Here is a 16,192-nt window from a genome sequence, read left to right on the forward strand (position 1 = left end):
TGGAGGCAGGAATTGTCAAAGCTTGTATCTTGTTGCTCTTCAGCATTAAGATTGTTCTGTGTGTCTTAACCAAAGCTTTTGGCATTAAATGTTTAAAGTTAGTACACAAATGCTTATAAGTGCAACAATTCCATATAGACACTGGAGAATATATGGGGTTCCGGACTAGAACAAAACATTGTAAAGCACTCCTGACACTGAATGTGTCATATTGTGGTATTTTTTTTTATTTTTTGTAAAGCTCTGGGGCATGTAAGCACTTTGAAATTCAGCTGATTTAAATGGAAGGCACCGAGCACATGCTTAATTCTTGAATCAAAATACACGGGGCTTATAGTGTATTTAACTTTGTTTGGACTACAGTATTTCCCTAATTTTTAGATCAGCCTTTCACTGCTTCTTCCTATCTCTGCTCTGTGTTGGCACATGCCTTATGCTGCCTCTCAATTAATGCAAAACACATTGTATATTTCTAAATAAAGAAGCTATTCTTTTAATATATATTTCTAAAGGAAACATACCACCTTAACTTTTCACACTCTAGAAACTTTTTATCTCATAAATACAGACAAGGTGTTTATTTAAAAACTTAACTGTATAATATTTATTATCAATCCACAGGATAGTTTGATTGCTACATAAATTCATTAAAAGCTGTTTCACCTTTACAAATTGTAAAGAGAGAGAGAGAGAGAGAGAGAGAGAGAGAGAGAGAGAGAGAGAGAGAAATAAAAAAAGGAAATAAGGAAAATGTGTCAGAAAGATGTAATAGTTGCTGACAACTAAGACACTGAATTGTAAAATTATAAATTTGTGGTAGAAAAGATAAAAAACCTGAAACAATTATATTCACTTTAGAATTTTACTTTGAATAAAATATTCCACTGTATAAAAAAATAAAAAAGCTTGCTCTGGTTAGAATTAGAGGGGTCTTTTTTTCTTTAAAACCTGGGAATTTGCATAATATATCTGTAATAGATTTTCTTCTTCTATTGTACCACACAGCTTTCAAGCATAGCAGATTAGACACATAAGACAAGCACTCTTTTAAAAAGACAACCTATGAAATGTACATGGGAAGATTTTACCTTCCTATTTAATTCATTTTTCCATAGTCCAAAGCCACATTAGCTAGAATAGCCAAGGAGAAGACGTTGGGAGTGGGAGGAAGGGCTTGAAGTGTGTCATTAATTAGAGCAAGGTAATGGAAGGCCCTTTTTGCAAGTGCTTTTTTATAAGGTGCAAAAGCAGACTGCAACATTGCTAGTACTGCGCTATGTACATATTCACAATAGATTCTGAAAAAAAATCCAGCTAGTTCACATTTTCTCTTCCAATCTGAGGTTTCAGTTCCATTGCGGTGTTGACTGCAAGACGTGCAGCAATTCCACTTGGGGGCTGTTGGTCCTCTTGCTGAAGCCCTGGAACCTACCTATGTGGGCCTTCTCTTCCTGGGCCGTAACCTTGGATCTCCACCTGGCTTTGTGTCTACATTCTGATGGCTGGAGTCCTGAGTTTAAAATGCTCCAGTATTGGAGTTGGACAGGTTCTATATTATCAAGGCTTTCCCCATAGATTTGTGAATGTACATTTGATGTGCTTCTCAAAGTCACAACGCAAAACCAGCGGAGAACATGTCCGTTAATGGCTTAGCTGCTCTTGACCCTTGACTGGGTAATATCCGACGTCTTCTTGATGACGCTTGCCCGGTTCTCATGGTCTGGCTGGCTACTGTAACTGGTAGAAGCTGAACACACAATTTGTTGGAGGTCTGGGAAAGGCCATGAGGTGTTGTAAGGCAGAGGACAGCTTTCTTCTTTGATGGTTACCTGGAGGTCAGGCTTGTTGGAAGTCACAAAGGTAGCCATACCAGGAAGTGGGTAAGGAGGGTTTTTTGTCCCCAAGTTGCTATAGTATTGTTTGCCGCCAATGTTTTCCTTTTGCCACTGAAGTTGACCCTGTGGAGAAGAGAGAGTCCATGAAAGAAGTGTTATCATTTCTGCTAATACCACATATATTACAGCCACTTATCAGGACATCTATGGAATAAAAAAATGTCTCTGTTGTAGGGAACCCTGCACAATCACATGGTCAAAATATGTTATCATTCTGGTGAGAGTGGGAAAGAGGTAGAGAGGGCCCTATATATTGCAGGGGCAGCTATATCTAGGGTTTTGTATCTCAACACCTGTTTCCCATATTGCAGTCTTTTTATTTTGCCCCATATATAGGAGGAATATGCAGAGCCCCTTATCTAGATTATTCTTTCATTTATAGCCTGTTGTGAGTTTGGCTTCTTGGTCATTCTAGAGTGCAATATACATACTAGAGTGCAAGTCAAATCTTGAGTACATACACACATTTAGCACAGAATTGTCAAATTACACGCAGCAGTGGAATAGCTGGCTGACATACAGAGCAAGGAAGCACTGGTGCAGTGAGAGGAGCAGGCTAGCAGCACTTCCCAACCTCATTAGAACATAAGAGCAGCCCAGGCTCAAGGCCTATTTAGTCCCACATCCTGTTTCACACAGTGGTCCACCAGATGCCTCTGGGGAGCCCACAGGCAAGAGGTGAGGGCATGCCCTCTCGCCTACTGTTGCTCCCCTGCAGCTGGTATTGAGAGGCACAGCCCTCAGGGACATATTTTCTGGTGGCACAGAGGGATTCCTGTGGAAGGGAAGTCAAAAATTTCCCCTTTACCAGCACAGCTAGTTGGAAAGTGCTGTCACCCTGCTTCTCTTGCTGCACTAATGCTCCTTTGCTCTGTACGTCAGTCAGATTGTGACTTTAAATGTGGATCTGCTTCAATTCATGTAAAACAAGGAAGAGTGTGAGTGCCCCCTTGTCCTGTTTTTACCCAACTGGGCTGTAATACCAGAGTGAACCTAGCAGGGAGAAAAGTTGGAGAAGGGCTGCAGGGAAGAAAGGGGGAGTTCAGCATTGCTTTGTCCATGGGCATTTTGTGCTTTAAATTGTACCTCCCACCTGCCTTCCACTTTACATGTGATTTGGTGCTCATAGATGAGACTGTGCCCTAACTTCAAACCATCTATAGTTTGGCTATTATTCCTGTGCTTAATGCTTCCCTATTGAGACTAAGAGGAATGAAAAGTGCTCAGCTTTGGCTGAGCTGTGCTCTCAATGTGCAGAAATCACAGTTCCAAAATGTGGACCCATTCCAGAATAGTACACAAAAAACAGCAATGGGAATTACAGTGAAATATGCATTTTCTCCTCATTTTCTCTTATGCAAGAAGTGGGTGAGGCTGGAGAAAAATACTTTTCATCTCACAGATATCACATGTGTAAGAAGCTTTCCATCATCATGGTTAGAAGAGCTTCCTGCCATTGTGTTCAACCGCATATAAACTCAGGAAATCCAAAAGTGGCAGCTTGTGACCAAGATATGACAAACAAGTTGTAAGTAATGCATACTTCCGCTGCAGCGTTTACACACACACACACCCCTCCCCTTCCCCCCCAAACCCCTACTTTTCACAGCTACTGTTTCATACAATTTCCCAACTATAGGTTTTATTCTTCCAGTAAGGCTTGAATGTTATTGTTAAGAGATCAAGAAGGTGCCATATGCCCTTTTCCTATGAAAATCACAGTTATATGATGTTTGTCGAAGTGTGAATCTGGGGGAAATATGTATTGCACCATCATAACTTGCCCTGATTATCAATTGTGTGTGGTATAGACACCTACTCTCAACGGCTGCTCTGGGCCAAATGTCTCAGAGGTTGTTGCACAAGGAGGTGTGTGGGAGAGGGTGGACTCCGAAGTGTTCTGGCCTCCCGAAGAGTGGTACAACAAACTCTCAAGTTGTCTCCCTGCTATAAGTAGTTGCTGTATCAGAACTATGTCTGAATCTTAGTACTGGGTGAACATTTCCCTTGCACTGATACTAGGGCTAATTCAGCAGATTCTGTCAGTTGCTGCCTCAGCACAGGCTGATTTGCAAACTGATTAAGCTAATATCCAGGCTGACAAACAATTCTGGTGTTACTAGTATGGTTGCCACCAAAAGTTGCTTCCACACAGCTGGAGATCCACGGGACTTGTGGTAATATCTAAATTCCACTTCTCTTATGGGAAAGTAGCTGCTGCAAAAGCTACAGCCAAGATCCGTGGGGACTTTCTGAGTACAAATAGTGTCTGCTGTATTGGAGATGAAATATGAATATATGTTTTGTTTATTCGGCAACCACAGTTTTGTGTATCTGGGATGGATCCTAGAGGTTTGGTTTCTTTATCTGCAGTTTGAAAATAGGCTAAATTTTGCCTATTCGTGGATGCAGAGTGGCTGGAAATGACTTCTGGTGTCACTTTCAGCCACCATTTTAGAAACCAGAGCCATTTTGAAGCTCTTTCTTAAAAAAACAAACATATTTTCGCTGAAAATTCGGCCGATTTGGGGGTTTGTGGGGTCATTTCTGGAGCCCTGCAGCCCTGGAAAGCAAAGTAATGTGCAGTTCTACTCTTATTTCTCTCCGACTTCCCATTTTTTAGGCTCCCCCCCCCGCCGCAAACGCTAACCCCGCAATCCTCACAGAATTAAGGTTTTGTTATTTGCGGTTTCTGCATTCGCACTAATTGGTGGAAACAGAACCCCTGCAAATAACGAGGGCCACCTGTATACCCTGTCACTCCTGTATTTTTAGCATCAGTTCAGTATCACAAGCTGAAACAGTCACTGCTCTGAACAATAATTTACTTACTATATAGTTCAGCAAGATTCTATGATTAACTACATCACCAGCACCATACCGCCCTGGGAACTGTTGCCTTTGACATGAGTATTTACCACAAAATCTAGCTGATCCACGAGGAAGCTGAATCCAGATGTCGCTGCAGCTTCAGGGAACTCTGACTATATGGAAGTAGGGATGTGCATGGAACCATGGAGGTGTGGTCCGGCACTGGGGGGAGTGTGGATTTAAGGGCAGGGGAGTAGTACTCCCCCCCCTCCGCTCTTCCCCCTCCAGCGCTGGACTTTTCTAAAAGGTTTTTGGGGCAGCAGAGTTCCTCCCTGCCGCCCCTGTCCCCGTCGTTGTCTTCCAAGTTTACAAGCAGTAAAAGCTGGTGCCACGCATGCACCCGTCGCGACACGCGCCATGTGCATGCGTGGCACCAGCTTTTACTGCTTGTAAACTTGGAAGACAACGACGGGGACAGGGGCGGCAGAGAGGAACTCTGCTGCCCCAAAAATGTTTTAGAAAAGTCCAGCGCCGGAGGGGGAAGAGCAGAGGGGGAGGGGGTACATACTACCGCCCGCCCTTAAAGCCACACTCCCCCCTCCCCCTGCCAAACCGGACGAATTCCGGACTGGTCCGGAGGCCTTTTGCATGGCCCGGACCAGTCCGTGCACACTCCTATATGGAAGCAGTGCTTACCAAAAACGATTTTCAGTTGTAGCATTTGAGTTGGCTCTTAAATTACAATATCTAAACCTCATACTCCAAAGTACAGGAGAACTTCATTATTTGCAAAACTGCTATTCATGGTTCCGTGTATCCGCAGGGTGTCTAACAGACACCTGTTTCCAGTATCTGTGGATACTAAAGGGTTAAAACCCATGTATCCGCAGTTCCTAGAGGGCCGGAACTGACTGCGGATGTCACTTCCGCCTACCATTTTGTCTAAGGGAGCCATTTTGTAGCTCGTTTCTGGGTGGGGGCGGGAATCAGACTTTCCCCCGTGATTTTTCACGGTTTGTGGGGGCATTTTGTCCTTTTGGGGTATTCCTGGATATAGACAGACCCTGTGGAGCATTCCACAGTAAGTCTTTTGTTCGATTTTTTTGCTGTTTCCCTCCACCCTGGAACCTAACCCCTGTTTCCCATAGCCATAATGCCTCATTACCTGTGGTTCCATTACTTGCTGTAGTAGACGAGGAACAGAACCCTCACAAGAAATGAGGTTTTCCTATAGTCTCACTTATTTTAATAGCATTGCACTGAAGTAAAATGGTTTGGGGAGAGAGTCTTCATTCTTGGACTGAATCCAACTAGTTTGTGGATCTCCTACTGTGAGCATTAGGCCAACCATGCCATAATTTAAATCATAAGATTTTTTAAACTCTGCCTTTTAAAACTCTGCCCACCTGTGGGAGCTGGTGCTTAGCATGTGCCTGGGAGAGCAGGAGACTGGGGGAAGTCTGGGGGCACCTATTTCTTGGGTGGCGGGCAGAGGGAGATATGGTGGTGGAGTTGGGCAGGCCGTTACAGGGGGAAATGATCTAGGCAACTGAGACCTATTCCTTTTCTGGCTCTTCTCCCAATCCTGCAGCTCCATGGAGTTCTTGAACACCCCCTCAAGGATTAGGGTCCTGCTGTTGAATGCCAGGTCAGTAAATGTAAAAACATCTCTCATCCATTATTTGATTGTGGATGAGCATGTTGACCTGGTATATGTGACTGTGGCCTGGTTGGGCGAGCTTGGTGGAGTGGGTCTCTCCCAGTTCTGCCTTCCAGGTTGCATGATACTACAGCAGCCCCACCTTGAGGGTAGAGGAGGAGGAGTTGCAGTAAATTATTGTGAGTTGAGAGGTGATTTTGGGTTCCCCTAGGCTTATTGTCTTGGGGGACCTTCAGTGTTCATCCCAAGGCCCCCTAGTAGGAGTGGCTCAGGACTTCATGGCCACCTTGACAACCATGGGCCGATTTTAACTAATATCTGGTCCTACTCATGTGGTGGGACGTACGCTGGATGTGGTTTTTGCCAACCAGTAACTGAATGATCTGCAGTTGGGAAAGTCTGATATAACTCCTTTGTCATGGACAGATCATCATATGGTGGGGTTTAGTTTGACTGCTTTGACCAATCACTGCAGGGTTGGTGGACTAATTAGAATGTTCCACCCCTGAACGCTTATGGATCCGCTCAGTTTCCAGACAGCCCTTGGGGCGATTCCAGTGTCCAGAACCCGTAACTGTGTCAAGACCCTGGTGAATCTTTGGAATGCGAAGACAGCCTGGGTTACTGACATGATCTCTCTTAAACGCCTTCTCCAGCTTGGTGTAGCCCATTCCACTCCTTGGAACTTAGGGCAATGAAATAACTCAGACAATGGCTAGAGTGACACTGGAGGAAGAACCATAATGAATCTGACCAAACATGGGCTAGAGCCCATTTTAGAGACTATTCTGTGGCAGTGAGGTCAGTGAAGAAACATTTTTTCTCCACCTCCATTGCATCTACCCAGTACAGACCAGTGGAACTGTTTTTTGTGGCAAAGTCACTGCTTCACACAGGCCCCATGTGACGGGTGAAGAACCATCAGCAGCCCGCTGTGACCAGTTTGCTTATCACTTTGCAGATAAGTCACTTGCATTCGTGCTGATTTGGACTCCAGGATTTTGGCAGTTCCAGGAGACATGCAACCATCTGGTCTGATTGTGATGGATTCTTTTAAGTTAGTGCAGCCTAAGGAAGTGGACAAGATCCTAGGCAGTATGTGGGCAACAGTATGTGCTCAGTATGCGCCTTGCCCTTCATGGCTAGTAAAATCTGCCAGGGAATGAACAGGTAGGTTGCTGGAACCAATTTTCAATGCTCCGTTAAGGGAGGGTAAGATGCCATCGAGTGTCAAGTAGGTGGTGGTAAGACCATTAGGGAAAAAGCCCTCTTTCCACCTGCCTTGATATTGGCCTGTTTCAAATCTTCCCTTTTAAAGCAAGGTGATGGAGCATGTGGTGTCTGTGCAGCTACAAAGGGTCTTGGATGATACAGATTGGATGACCTATGCCACAAACTAGACAGAGGAAGTGTGTATGTGTGCGGAATACACACCATGATATCCTTCTGGACCACCTCTCAGGTATAGGGATCGGGGTTGGTGCATTGCAGTGGTTCTGGTCCTTCCTTGAGGGGAGATTCCAGAAGGTGATGATGCGTGACTTCTGTTCAACTCCTTGGCCTCTAGCATATGGGATCCTGCAAGGCTCAGTTTCCACCCACCCCCTCATGCTCTACGTGAAACTGCTGGGAGAGGTCATCAGGGAATTTGGAATGAAGTGTCGTCAATCTGCAGATGACACTCAGCTCTATCTTTTTCTGACATCAGATCCTAAGCAAACAGTAGATGTACTGAACCGGGGGCTGGAGGCAGTGATGGGCTGGATGTGGGCCAGCAAACAGGTTAAATCCAGACAAGATGGAGGTGCTGCTGGTCAGTAGAAAAGTCAATCGGTATTGGGTGATTCCACCAGCTCTGGATGGGGATTGTAGGCCTCTTGAAAGAGCAAGTACAGAGCTTGGGGTTGTTGCTGGACCTGACATGTAACCACCTTGAATTCACTGTACATGCCACTTCCACTTCGGGACTAAAGGAGCTCAGGTGGAGATGATGGCCAGGGGTGCCTTTGCATATCTTCAGCTAGCGCGCCAGCTGCATCCCTTTCTTGAGAATGCAGATCTGGCCACTGTTACCCATGCCTGGATTGCAGCAATGCACTATACATGGGGCTGCCCCTGAAGAATATTCGGAAACTTCAGTTGCTGCAGAATGCAGCTGCCAGGGTTCTTTTCTGGAATTGCTCGCTCGGAGCATATTACACCTATTTTGAAAGATCTGCACTGGGTGCCAATTTGTTTACAGATCCAAATGAATTTGCTAGTTATTACCTTTAAAGCCCTTAATGGTTTGGGTCCTGGATATCTGAAGGACAGCCTGCTCCCAAGGGTTTCTGCCTGCCCAACAAGGTTGTCAGAGGGTAGGATTGTAGCCATAATTGAGTGGATGGGTTCAAAGAACCCAGACCCCCCAACTCCTCCCTTATCTATTTTCTTCATTATATCCCTCACTCCGAGGAACTGCCAGGGAAAGGTGTGAACACGGACCCCCTCTCCCCTAGCTATGTCCCTGTCAGAGGGGCCTTTGCTCCATGTGCCAACATTGAGAGAGGCTAAATCATCGTGTACGTGGCATGGGACAGGGTGTTCTCTACGGTTTCTCCCAGGCTCTGGAATGCTCCCTCAGTGAATGTCCACTCTTTGACATCTGTGGCTGCTTTTAAAAAACAACACTAAAGACCTTTTTATTTGCTCCTGCTTTTACCCCTTAGGGACTTCCGGGTCTCTCGGCTTTCCTGCTTCTGTTTGTCTTTTTTATGGTTGCTTTTTATGGTTTTTACTGTTTAACTGATTTTTTAAATGTTATTTTTATGGAGTCTTATTGCATTTTAACTTTTGTAAGCCACCTTGGGATATCTTATGAAAGGCAGTATAAAACAAATAAATAAATAGGATTGAACTGAAATGTATTTGGGGAAACAAACAAAAATAGAGGGAAGGCCAGTGAAATATTTTGTATTCTGCTTACCTGTGCATTTTCTTCATCACTTGGGATGCTATCTGTTGTTTCACTTTCTGTGGGACATAATGAGACCAAAAACAGGTGTGTGATTCCATCATTCTGAACTATTAGAACTCATACAGGCAACGTGCAACCATTTAAAGTCTTGCGTGTCTAGAGCCAGAATAAACAAGAATCCACCATACAATTAATGCTTTGTTTTTAAGTACGATAGGTTACATTTCCTATTATGCAAGAAGGGGTTCCAAGCCATCATTATGAGGCTCAAGCAGAACCAGCTCTGCTCCGTGTGAGGCCACCTAAGCAATTAAACAGATGAATACAGCTATGCAAATGAAAACAGGGAACAAGATCATATTAAAATTAGAAGCTGCCAGAGAAAAGCAGATGCAAACTGTTTCCGCCTGGGGACTGAAAGGGGCAAAAGTCCCCTTCTCAATCACCTTCTAGTTACTACCTTAGTCATACTACAGAGGTCAGTGACAAAATATCAGTGTCTCTGCACATTCCTTTGGCTTACCTCCAAGCAATGCTATCAGGATCCACACCCAAGAAGCAATAAAACGTATTTGATAATGTTTACCTGCTTATTGGATAACATTTATCTAGACTTCCAGACTCAAGGACTTGAAATTTTTAAGTGATGATATATTCATGTTGTGCTACACTCCCATAAGCAAACATATGTCTTAGTGTATTTATAGCTTACATCCTTCATAACTGCACTGCTACCACATAGCTACACAGTAGGCTTTATGTACAAGATTAAATACGAATCCATGAAGTAGCACTGCTCCAGTGCTGGAAAATTCTGAACCTCACAGGAAAGCCTCTTTCCTTTTTGCTCTCATTCCAAGCTTCCAGCAATAATATACACATGTAACCACTAGGGATGAGCCCAGAGCATTTCGGTTCCCTGGTGCCGAAATGTTTCAGCACGGGGTTCCCTTAAGAGGAGGCGGGCAGGTCCTACCTGTCAGTCTAATTCTTTTCATCTCTGTGCGGAATGAGTTTTGTTCTGGGAGGCAGTATGTGCACACCTGTATTCAGAATGAGGCCTTCCTGATTCAACCTGAGCGGGATCTAAAATGAACTGAATGGAAATCCAAAAACTTGTGAGCACATGCACGTGCGCACACCTTAGAGGGAATAGTGCTACCTACCCCTGCTCCAAGCCCCCTCTGCGGTGCTGTTGAAAAGGAAATACTTCCATCTAAGTGGCAGCTTGTGCCGCTTGCTCCTTTAAAACGCTGCGCCGATGGGATGCGTCCCCCGGCATCCCTCACGTGGCGTTGGCGTAAGCGCTGGAGGTATTTCCATTTCAACAGCACCATGGTAGGGCTTGGAGGATGGGCAGGTAGGACCTGCCTGCCTCCTCTTAAGGGAATCCCTCACCGCCCTTGGATGTGCACCGAAGCAATTTGGTGCACAACCCTAATAACCACCTTGAATTCACTGTGCATGCCACTTCCACTTCAGGCCTAAAGGACAGCACATAGGACTTCCACGTACACATGAGGACTTCTTAGCTTTCCTCCCACACCAGCCCCTCATGTCCTCCCAATATAGTCTGAGGAGCCACTAACTGAAAGTGGAGATGAGGCAAGCACTTTGGTGCATGTACAAGCAGCTTTTGGATCATGCCCATGGTTTGTTCCCCACATTAAAGCCAGAGCTTTGGGCAGGCTACACAGGAAGATCACCTTGGAAGTGAAATGACACAACAGTGCATACATTTAGGAAGCATCGCTTAGGACACAAATTGCTCAGCACTCCTCACACAAGACACAGAAGCCAAAGAGAATGTTAAGCAGTCTTCCAAAGGCTAGAGCTTCTGTGACCTATGCACATTTCCCTAAAGCTGTATCTAATTTTGTGTCAATTAATGCTCATGTATTGGGCTGTTTTTTCTTTCGAAAGCCTCCCCTCACTGTTTTAAAACATTCCCTCCATGTTCTAAAATAATTTTGCCATATAAGGAGGAAGGGAGGTGCTACGGGGCGGGGAGTACTGATGAACTGTGAGTTTGGGGGCACTTAAACTGCTCCTTGTGGATATGGAAGAGCCACGGTTCAGTGGCAGAGCACATCCTTTGGATACCCACGTTGAAACCCTATCATCTCCAGTTTTAAAAAAAGGATCAGGTGATGAGAAAGACCTCTGCCTGAGACCCTGGAGAGCTGCTGCTGGTCTGAGTAGATGGGACTGGGCTAGATGTACCAGTGGTCTTACTCAGCTTAAACCAGGATCATCCTTGCCATATTTAGTCCTATTCTTAGTGCTTTTTTAAAAAAAATTATCTGGTAGGTTATTTAGGTCACCTTAAGTGGCACAGCGGGGAAATGCTTGGCGAGCAAGCAGAAGGTTGCCGGTTCGAATCCCCGCTGGTACTATATCGGGCAGCAGCAATATAGGAAGATGCTGAAAGGCATCATCTCCTACTGCGCGGGAGGAGGCAATGGTAAACCCCTCCTGTATTCTACCAAAGAAAACCACAGGGCTCTGTGGGCGCCAGGAGTCAAAATCGACTCGACGGCACACTTTACCTTTACCTAGGTTCTTTAGCTTTTTATATTTTTCAGTTTTTAGCTTTTAAAATAACCTTTAATTTGAACCTAATAATGATTATGGTTTTTAATCTGACAACTTTTTTGTTTAATTAATTAATTAATTTTATTACTTTATTGTACCTTGTATCTATCTTATTGTTGTGAGCCGGCTCGAGCAGTAGTGCACTGGAGGGGCGGGGTATAAATATTTTAAATAAATAATAAATAAATATAATATGCTCTGTAAACTAAGAATAATGGCTGACATCCAGAGCAACAAACTGACTGCAGAAGGATTTTACACTAGTGCAAAACAAGTCTGGAGTTCCACACGAGTGTTGTGCTACCGCAAGCATGTGGTACAAGCTACAAGCTGTGCAATAGTTTTACACCTGTGACATACCTAATTTATTTCAATGCATTTGTGCAAGAGCGCTGTAGCGCAACAGTTTTCTTTCAGAATAACTGTTTTTATTGCAGCTAAGCCATCCTCTTATGCCAGCACAACAGTGCTCATTCCACTTGCAATTCCTTGCTCTGTCAGTCAATGTTTTCATAAAATTGAACACCAACTAATTTATGTGCCTTTAACACATAGCTTTCGGCTATCAAGGCATTGTAGTTTTGCACCAGAAACAATTTTGAACATATTTCTTGGTACATTCCATTTTATTTTTTGTTCTGTTACAAGAAGATTAGTTCTTTTGTTTCCTAGAAAGAAAAAAACTGTGTTTATCAAAACCTTTTCTTCTAAACCACCAACAGATGCTCTTTGTGGAAAGGTCTACAGACCAAACAAACCACCGATGACAACTACAACAGAGTCTCTGCCAACTATGACTATCAAAAAAAAGAAAAGAAAGCACCTTCCAAAAGTTCAGATATGGCATCCATATAAACCAGAGCCTCTGCCTGTAGTAGCTTGCTTACCTTCTGCATAGGAAGAGACTGGGGAGATCTGAAGTGGATATAGTTGACTCATACTGCTGGGCTGGTCATCACATTCTGTTTTCACCTCCACCACTTGGCAGACATCAGGAGGATTGGGAACTATCATATGATCCTCAGGACCACCTTCAAAGTGCGGTTCTCCTACAACTTTGTATGACAGAACAAGTCATGGAGATTACCTGTCTTCCTATTAATAAAAATTACCTATTACAGACAAGTGAGAAGCACAGAGATGAAACTAGCTTCCTTTCCTAAAATGGGTAAGAAGCTAGTCCCAAAACTGATGCATTAGACAGGGGAGTTGCTCTATCCTATCGTAACTGGAGTTCGAAAACACTGGCTAGCAGTGTAACAGTGAAGCTCTTCTCACAATCAGCTTCTTCCGCGTCTGTGGGGGGAGCGGGCTCAGACGATCAAAAGGCAGCTCTGGGCAGCCAAATCGGCCGCCCACACATCTGCCAGCTCTGTCATGAAGCTGGTGGGGGCTGTGGGGATCAGGGGCCGTGTGGCCCCCGGAAGTTCCAGGATGCCCCGCACAAGTGCATGGGGCATCCTGGAGAGACCCCTGAGCCCGCCTCCCGGCTGGGGGTCTCCTCATGTGTCCCCGCGTGCCATGGCAATACACAATTTTTAAAAAAAAGGTTAACAGAGTGATCGCTCCATTAACCTTGTTTAAGGGGAGGGGGATTTAACAAGGTTAGCTGCTGGGAGCTGCATGGCTCCCGTCGCAGCACACGATCGCCCAAAAGTGGGCTGGACTCCCTTAGCCCACTTTTGGGCGATCGTGGGAATAGCCTCAGTGTGTCTTAGTGCACAAAAAATTCTATGCCATGTCTGAAGCTGAGAAGGGAAGAGGGTGCATGCCTTCCTAAGGCTGACAGTTGAATTACAAACCATGATTTGCAAAGGGCCGGTGTTATGTCTTCTCAGGGCCACGCAAAGAAGGGTGTGACTATATATGAAGTGGATGACTAGAAATAATGGTCTACATGATGCAAAGCATTACGGCGCTGAAATGCTGTGCCCTGGGACTGCTGAGAATGCAGCCGGGGTGCTGAAGACCAGGCGGTAGCTCTAGCAGCATTTCCGCAGTTTCCCCTCTTGTTGCAAATGAGGGAAACGGCAAAAGAGAACGTCTTCTTTGCCATGAACCCCACCGCCCATTGAGATCATCCGGAGAGGCCCATCTGCAGTTGCCACCGGCATGTCTGGTGGTTATGCGGGGATGGGCCTTCTCTGTTGCTGCCCCAAGACTCTGGAATGCGCTCCCTGCTGAAATAAGAGACTCCCCATCTCAGCCAATTTTTTAAAAGTCTTAACAGACATTTTTTCAATCAAGCTTTTTAAACTGGACTGTGGTTTTAAATTGCTTTTTTAACTGGACTGTGGTTTTAAATTGCTTTTTAAACTGGACTGTGGTTTTAAATTGCTTTTTTAACTGGACTGTGGTTTTAAATTGTTTTAAGGTCTTCATTTTTATTCTATTTGATGTTGTTGTAAACTGCTCAGGGAAGTTTGGGGTGGTCTACAAATTTGAAAAATAAGTTGTCTTGAAAGGCCCTTAAGGCTACAAAGCAAGATATTTAAATCAACCAACCTGTTGCCCACATTTCCCCTGGTTCCTGGTGATCTTTAACGGGGTTCCCAACTAAACCATAATATGATTAGGCAACATTAAAACAGAAATTACTGTTGCTATGATAATTCTGTCATTGTACCAGAAATATCGTGAAGCTGAACTTCAAAGTCCAAATTACTGTTATTAGAATTTACCAGGCATGAAAAGGAATGTGCTGGAACCACTTACCTACAATGTTTATTGTACTGTCGACTTCAGTTTTTATAGTAGATGATAAGCAGTAATCAGAAAATGTCTGAGTTGTTCCATTACTTAGTTCACAAGATGACTCCTCTGGTTCTTGCTAGAGAGAAAATAATGGAAAGGTATTAGGACTGTTGAGGGTAAGTGGTATGTGGAAGCACTATCTCCTTTCAACCCCTAGCTATCCCCTGTTAACCCTGTCTCTCACCTTTCTGTCTACTATGCACCTTTCTCAGCTATGATGGTGTCACCAGATTAAAGTAGATTGCCACTGTGACATTTCCAAGATCAAAGTAGAAATGGCAATCCTTCCCAGGCGTCATAAAAAATGCTTGTATCTATCTATTTATCAAATTTGTAGACCACCCCAAACTTCCATCTCTGGGCGGTTTACAAAAACATAGAACAAATTAGGACAAAACTGAAAACCTTAAAACAATTTAAAATCACAGTCAAGTTAAAAAGTGTGGGTAAAAAACAAGCCTCTAAAGACTTGTAAAAAGTTGTCAGAGATGGGGAGGCTCTTATTTCAGTAGGGAGCACATTCCAGAGTCTTGGGGCAGCATCAGAGAAAGCCTATCCCAATGCCTTAAATTGAGCTTAGCACCTTAAATTGCTTAGAAGTATACTGGAAGCTAACAAGGCTGGGCGGTGGGGTGAGGTGGAGGGGGCGCGACATGCAGCTACTAGTTTTCCACAAAAAGTTCACCTAATTACAAAAGTAAGTGAAACTATGAAAATTTGCTCATCAGCCCTGATGGAGTCAGATAGCATGCAAAGAAATACCATTCAGTGCTGCCTCTCTCAAGAGAACTCAGGTTTACTCTATATGTCTTCCACTTTGTGCTATTCATTATCTTGTGGCAGTAGAAACATAGGAACATAGGAAACTGCCATATACTGAGTCAGACCATTGGTCTATCTAACTCAGTATTGTCTTCACAGACTGGCAGTGGTTTCTCCAAGGTTGCAGGCAGGAATCTCTCTCAGCGCTATCTTGGAGAAGCCAGGGAGGGAACTTGAAACCTTCTGCTCTTCCCAGAGCGGCTTCATGCCCTGAGGGGAATATCTTGCAGTGCTCACACATCAAGTCTCCCATTCAGATGCAACCAGGGCAGACCCTGCTTAGCTATGGGGACAAGTCATGCTAGCTACCACAAGACCAGCTCTCCTCTCCTAGGAAAGGACATCAGTAAATGACAATGGATGAAGGGAGACAGCCATCTTCCAAGCAGTAATTACCACAGTGCGCATTTGTAATATCCAGCCAAATGGTGAAGGAATATTACCACACTGCCATACCTCTTCAGAAATTTAAGGAAGCGACGGAGTGGTACAATTCAACTTGCCACTTGGCAGAATAAAATAATGCTTGGGCATTTGTATAGTGCTTTTGAGTGTTCAAAGCACTTCATGTATATTATCTGGTAATCTTTACAACAGCCCTGTAAAACAAGAATTATCTCACACTTGCAGATACAGGTGGGAGATGAGACTGAGTGGCTTGCTTTAAGGCCACCTAGCAAATTAATGGCAGAGGCAAGA

General features: G+C 44.3%; 1 protein-coding gene across 3 annotated transcripts in view; it reads right to left on the reverse strand.

Moving 5' to 3' along the window:
- Positions 1-204: 204 nt before the first annotated feature.
- Positions 205-16,192, reverse strand: part of IRF2 (interferon regulatory factor 2) — a 60,984-nt gene continuing 44,996 nt past the window's right edge. For all 3 annotated transcript variants that reach the window (XM_053258238.1, XM_053258237.1, XM_053258236.1), the window contains exons 6-9: positions 14,633-14,747; positions 12,805-12,972; positions 9,332-9,378; positions 205-1,958 (exon numbers count right to left, since the gene is read on the reverse strand). In XM_053258238.1, coding sequence (XP_053114213.1) covers positions 1,650-1,958; positions 9,332-9,378; positions 12,805-12,972; positions 14,633-14,747 — 639 coding nt within the window. In that variant the 3' untranslated portion in view covers positions 205-1,649. The remainder of the gene's footprint in view (positions 1,959-9,331; positions 9,379-12,804; positions 12,973-14,632; positions 14,748-16,192) is intronic.

The sequence above is a fragment of the Hemicordylus capensis genome, chromosome 5, assembly GCF_027244095.1.
Source record: "Hemicordylus capensis ecotype Gifberg chromosome 5, rHemCap1.1.pri, whole genome shotgun sequence".
Lineage (NCBI taxonomy): Eukaryota > Metazoa > Chordata > Lepidosauria > Squamata > Cordylidae > Hemicordylus > Hemicordylus capensis.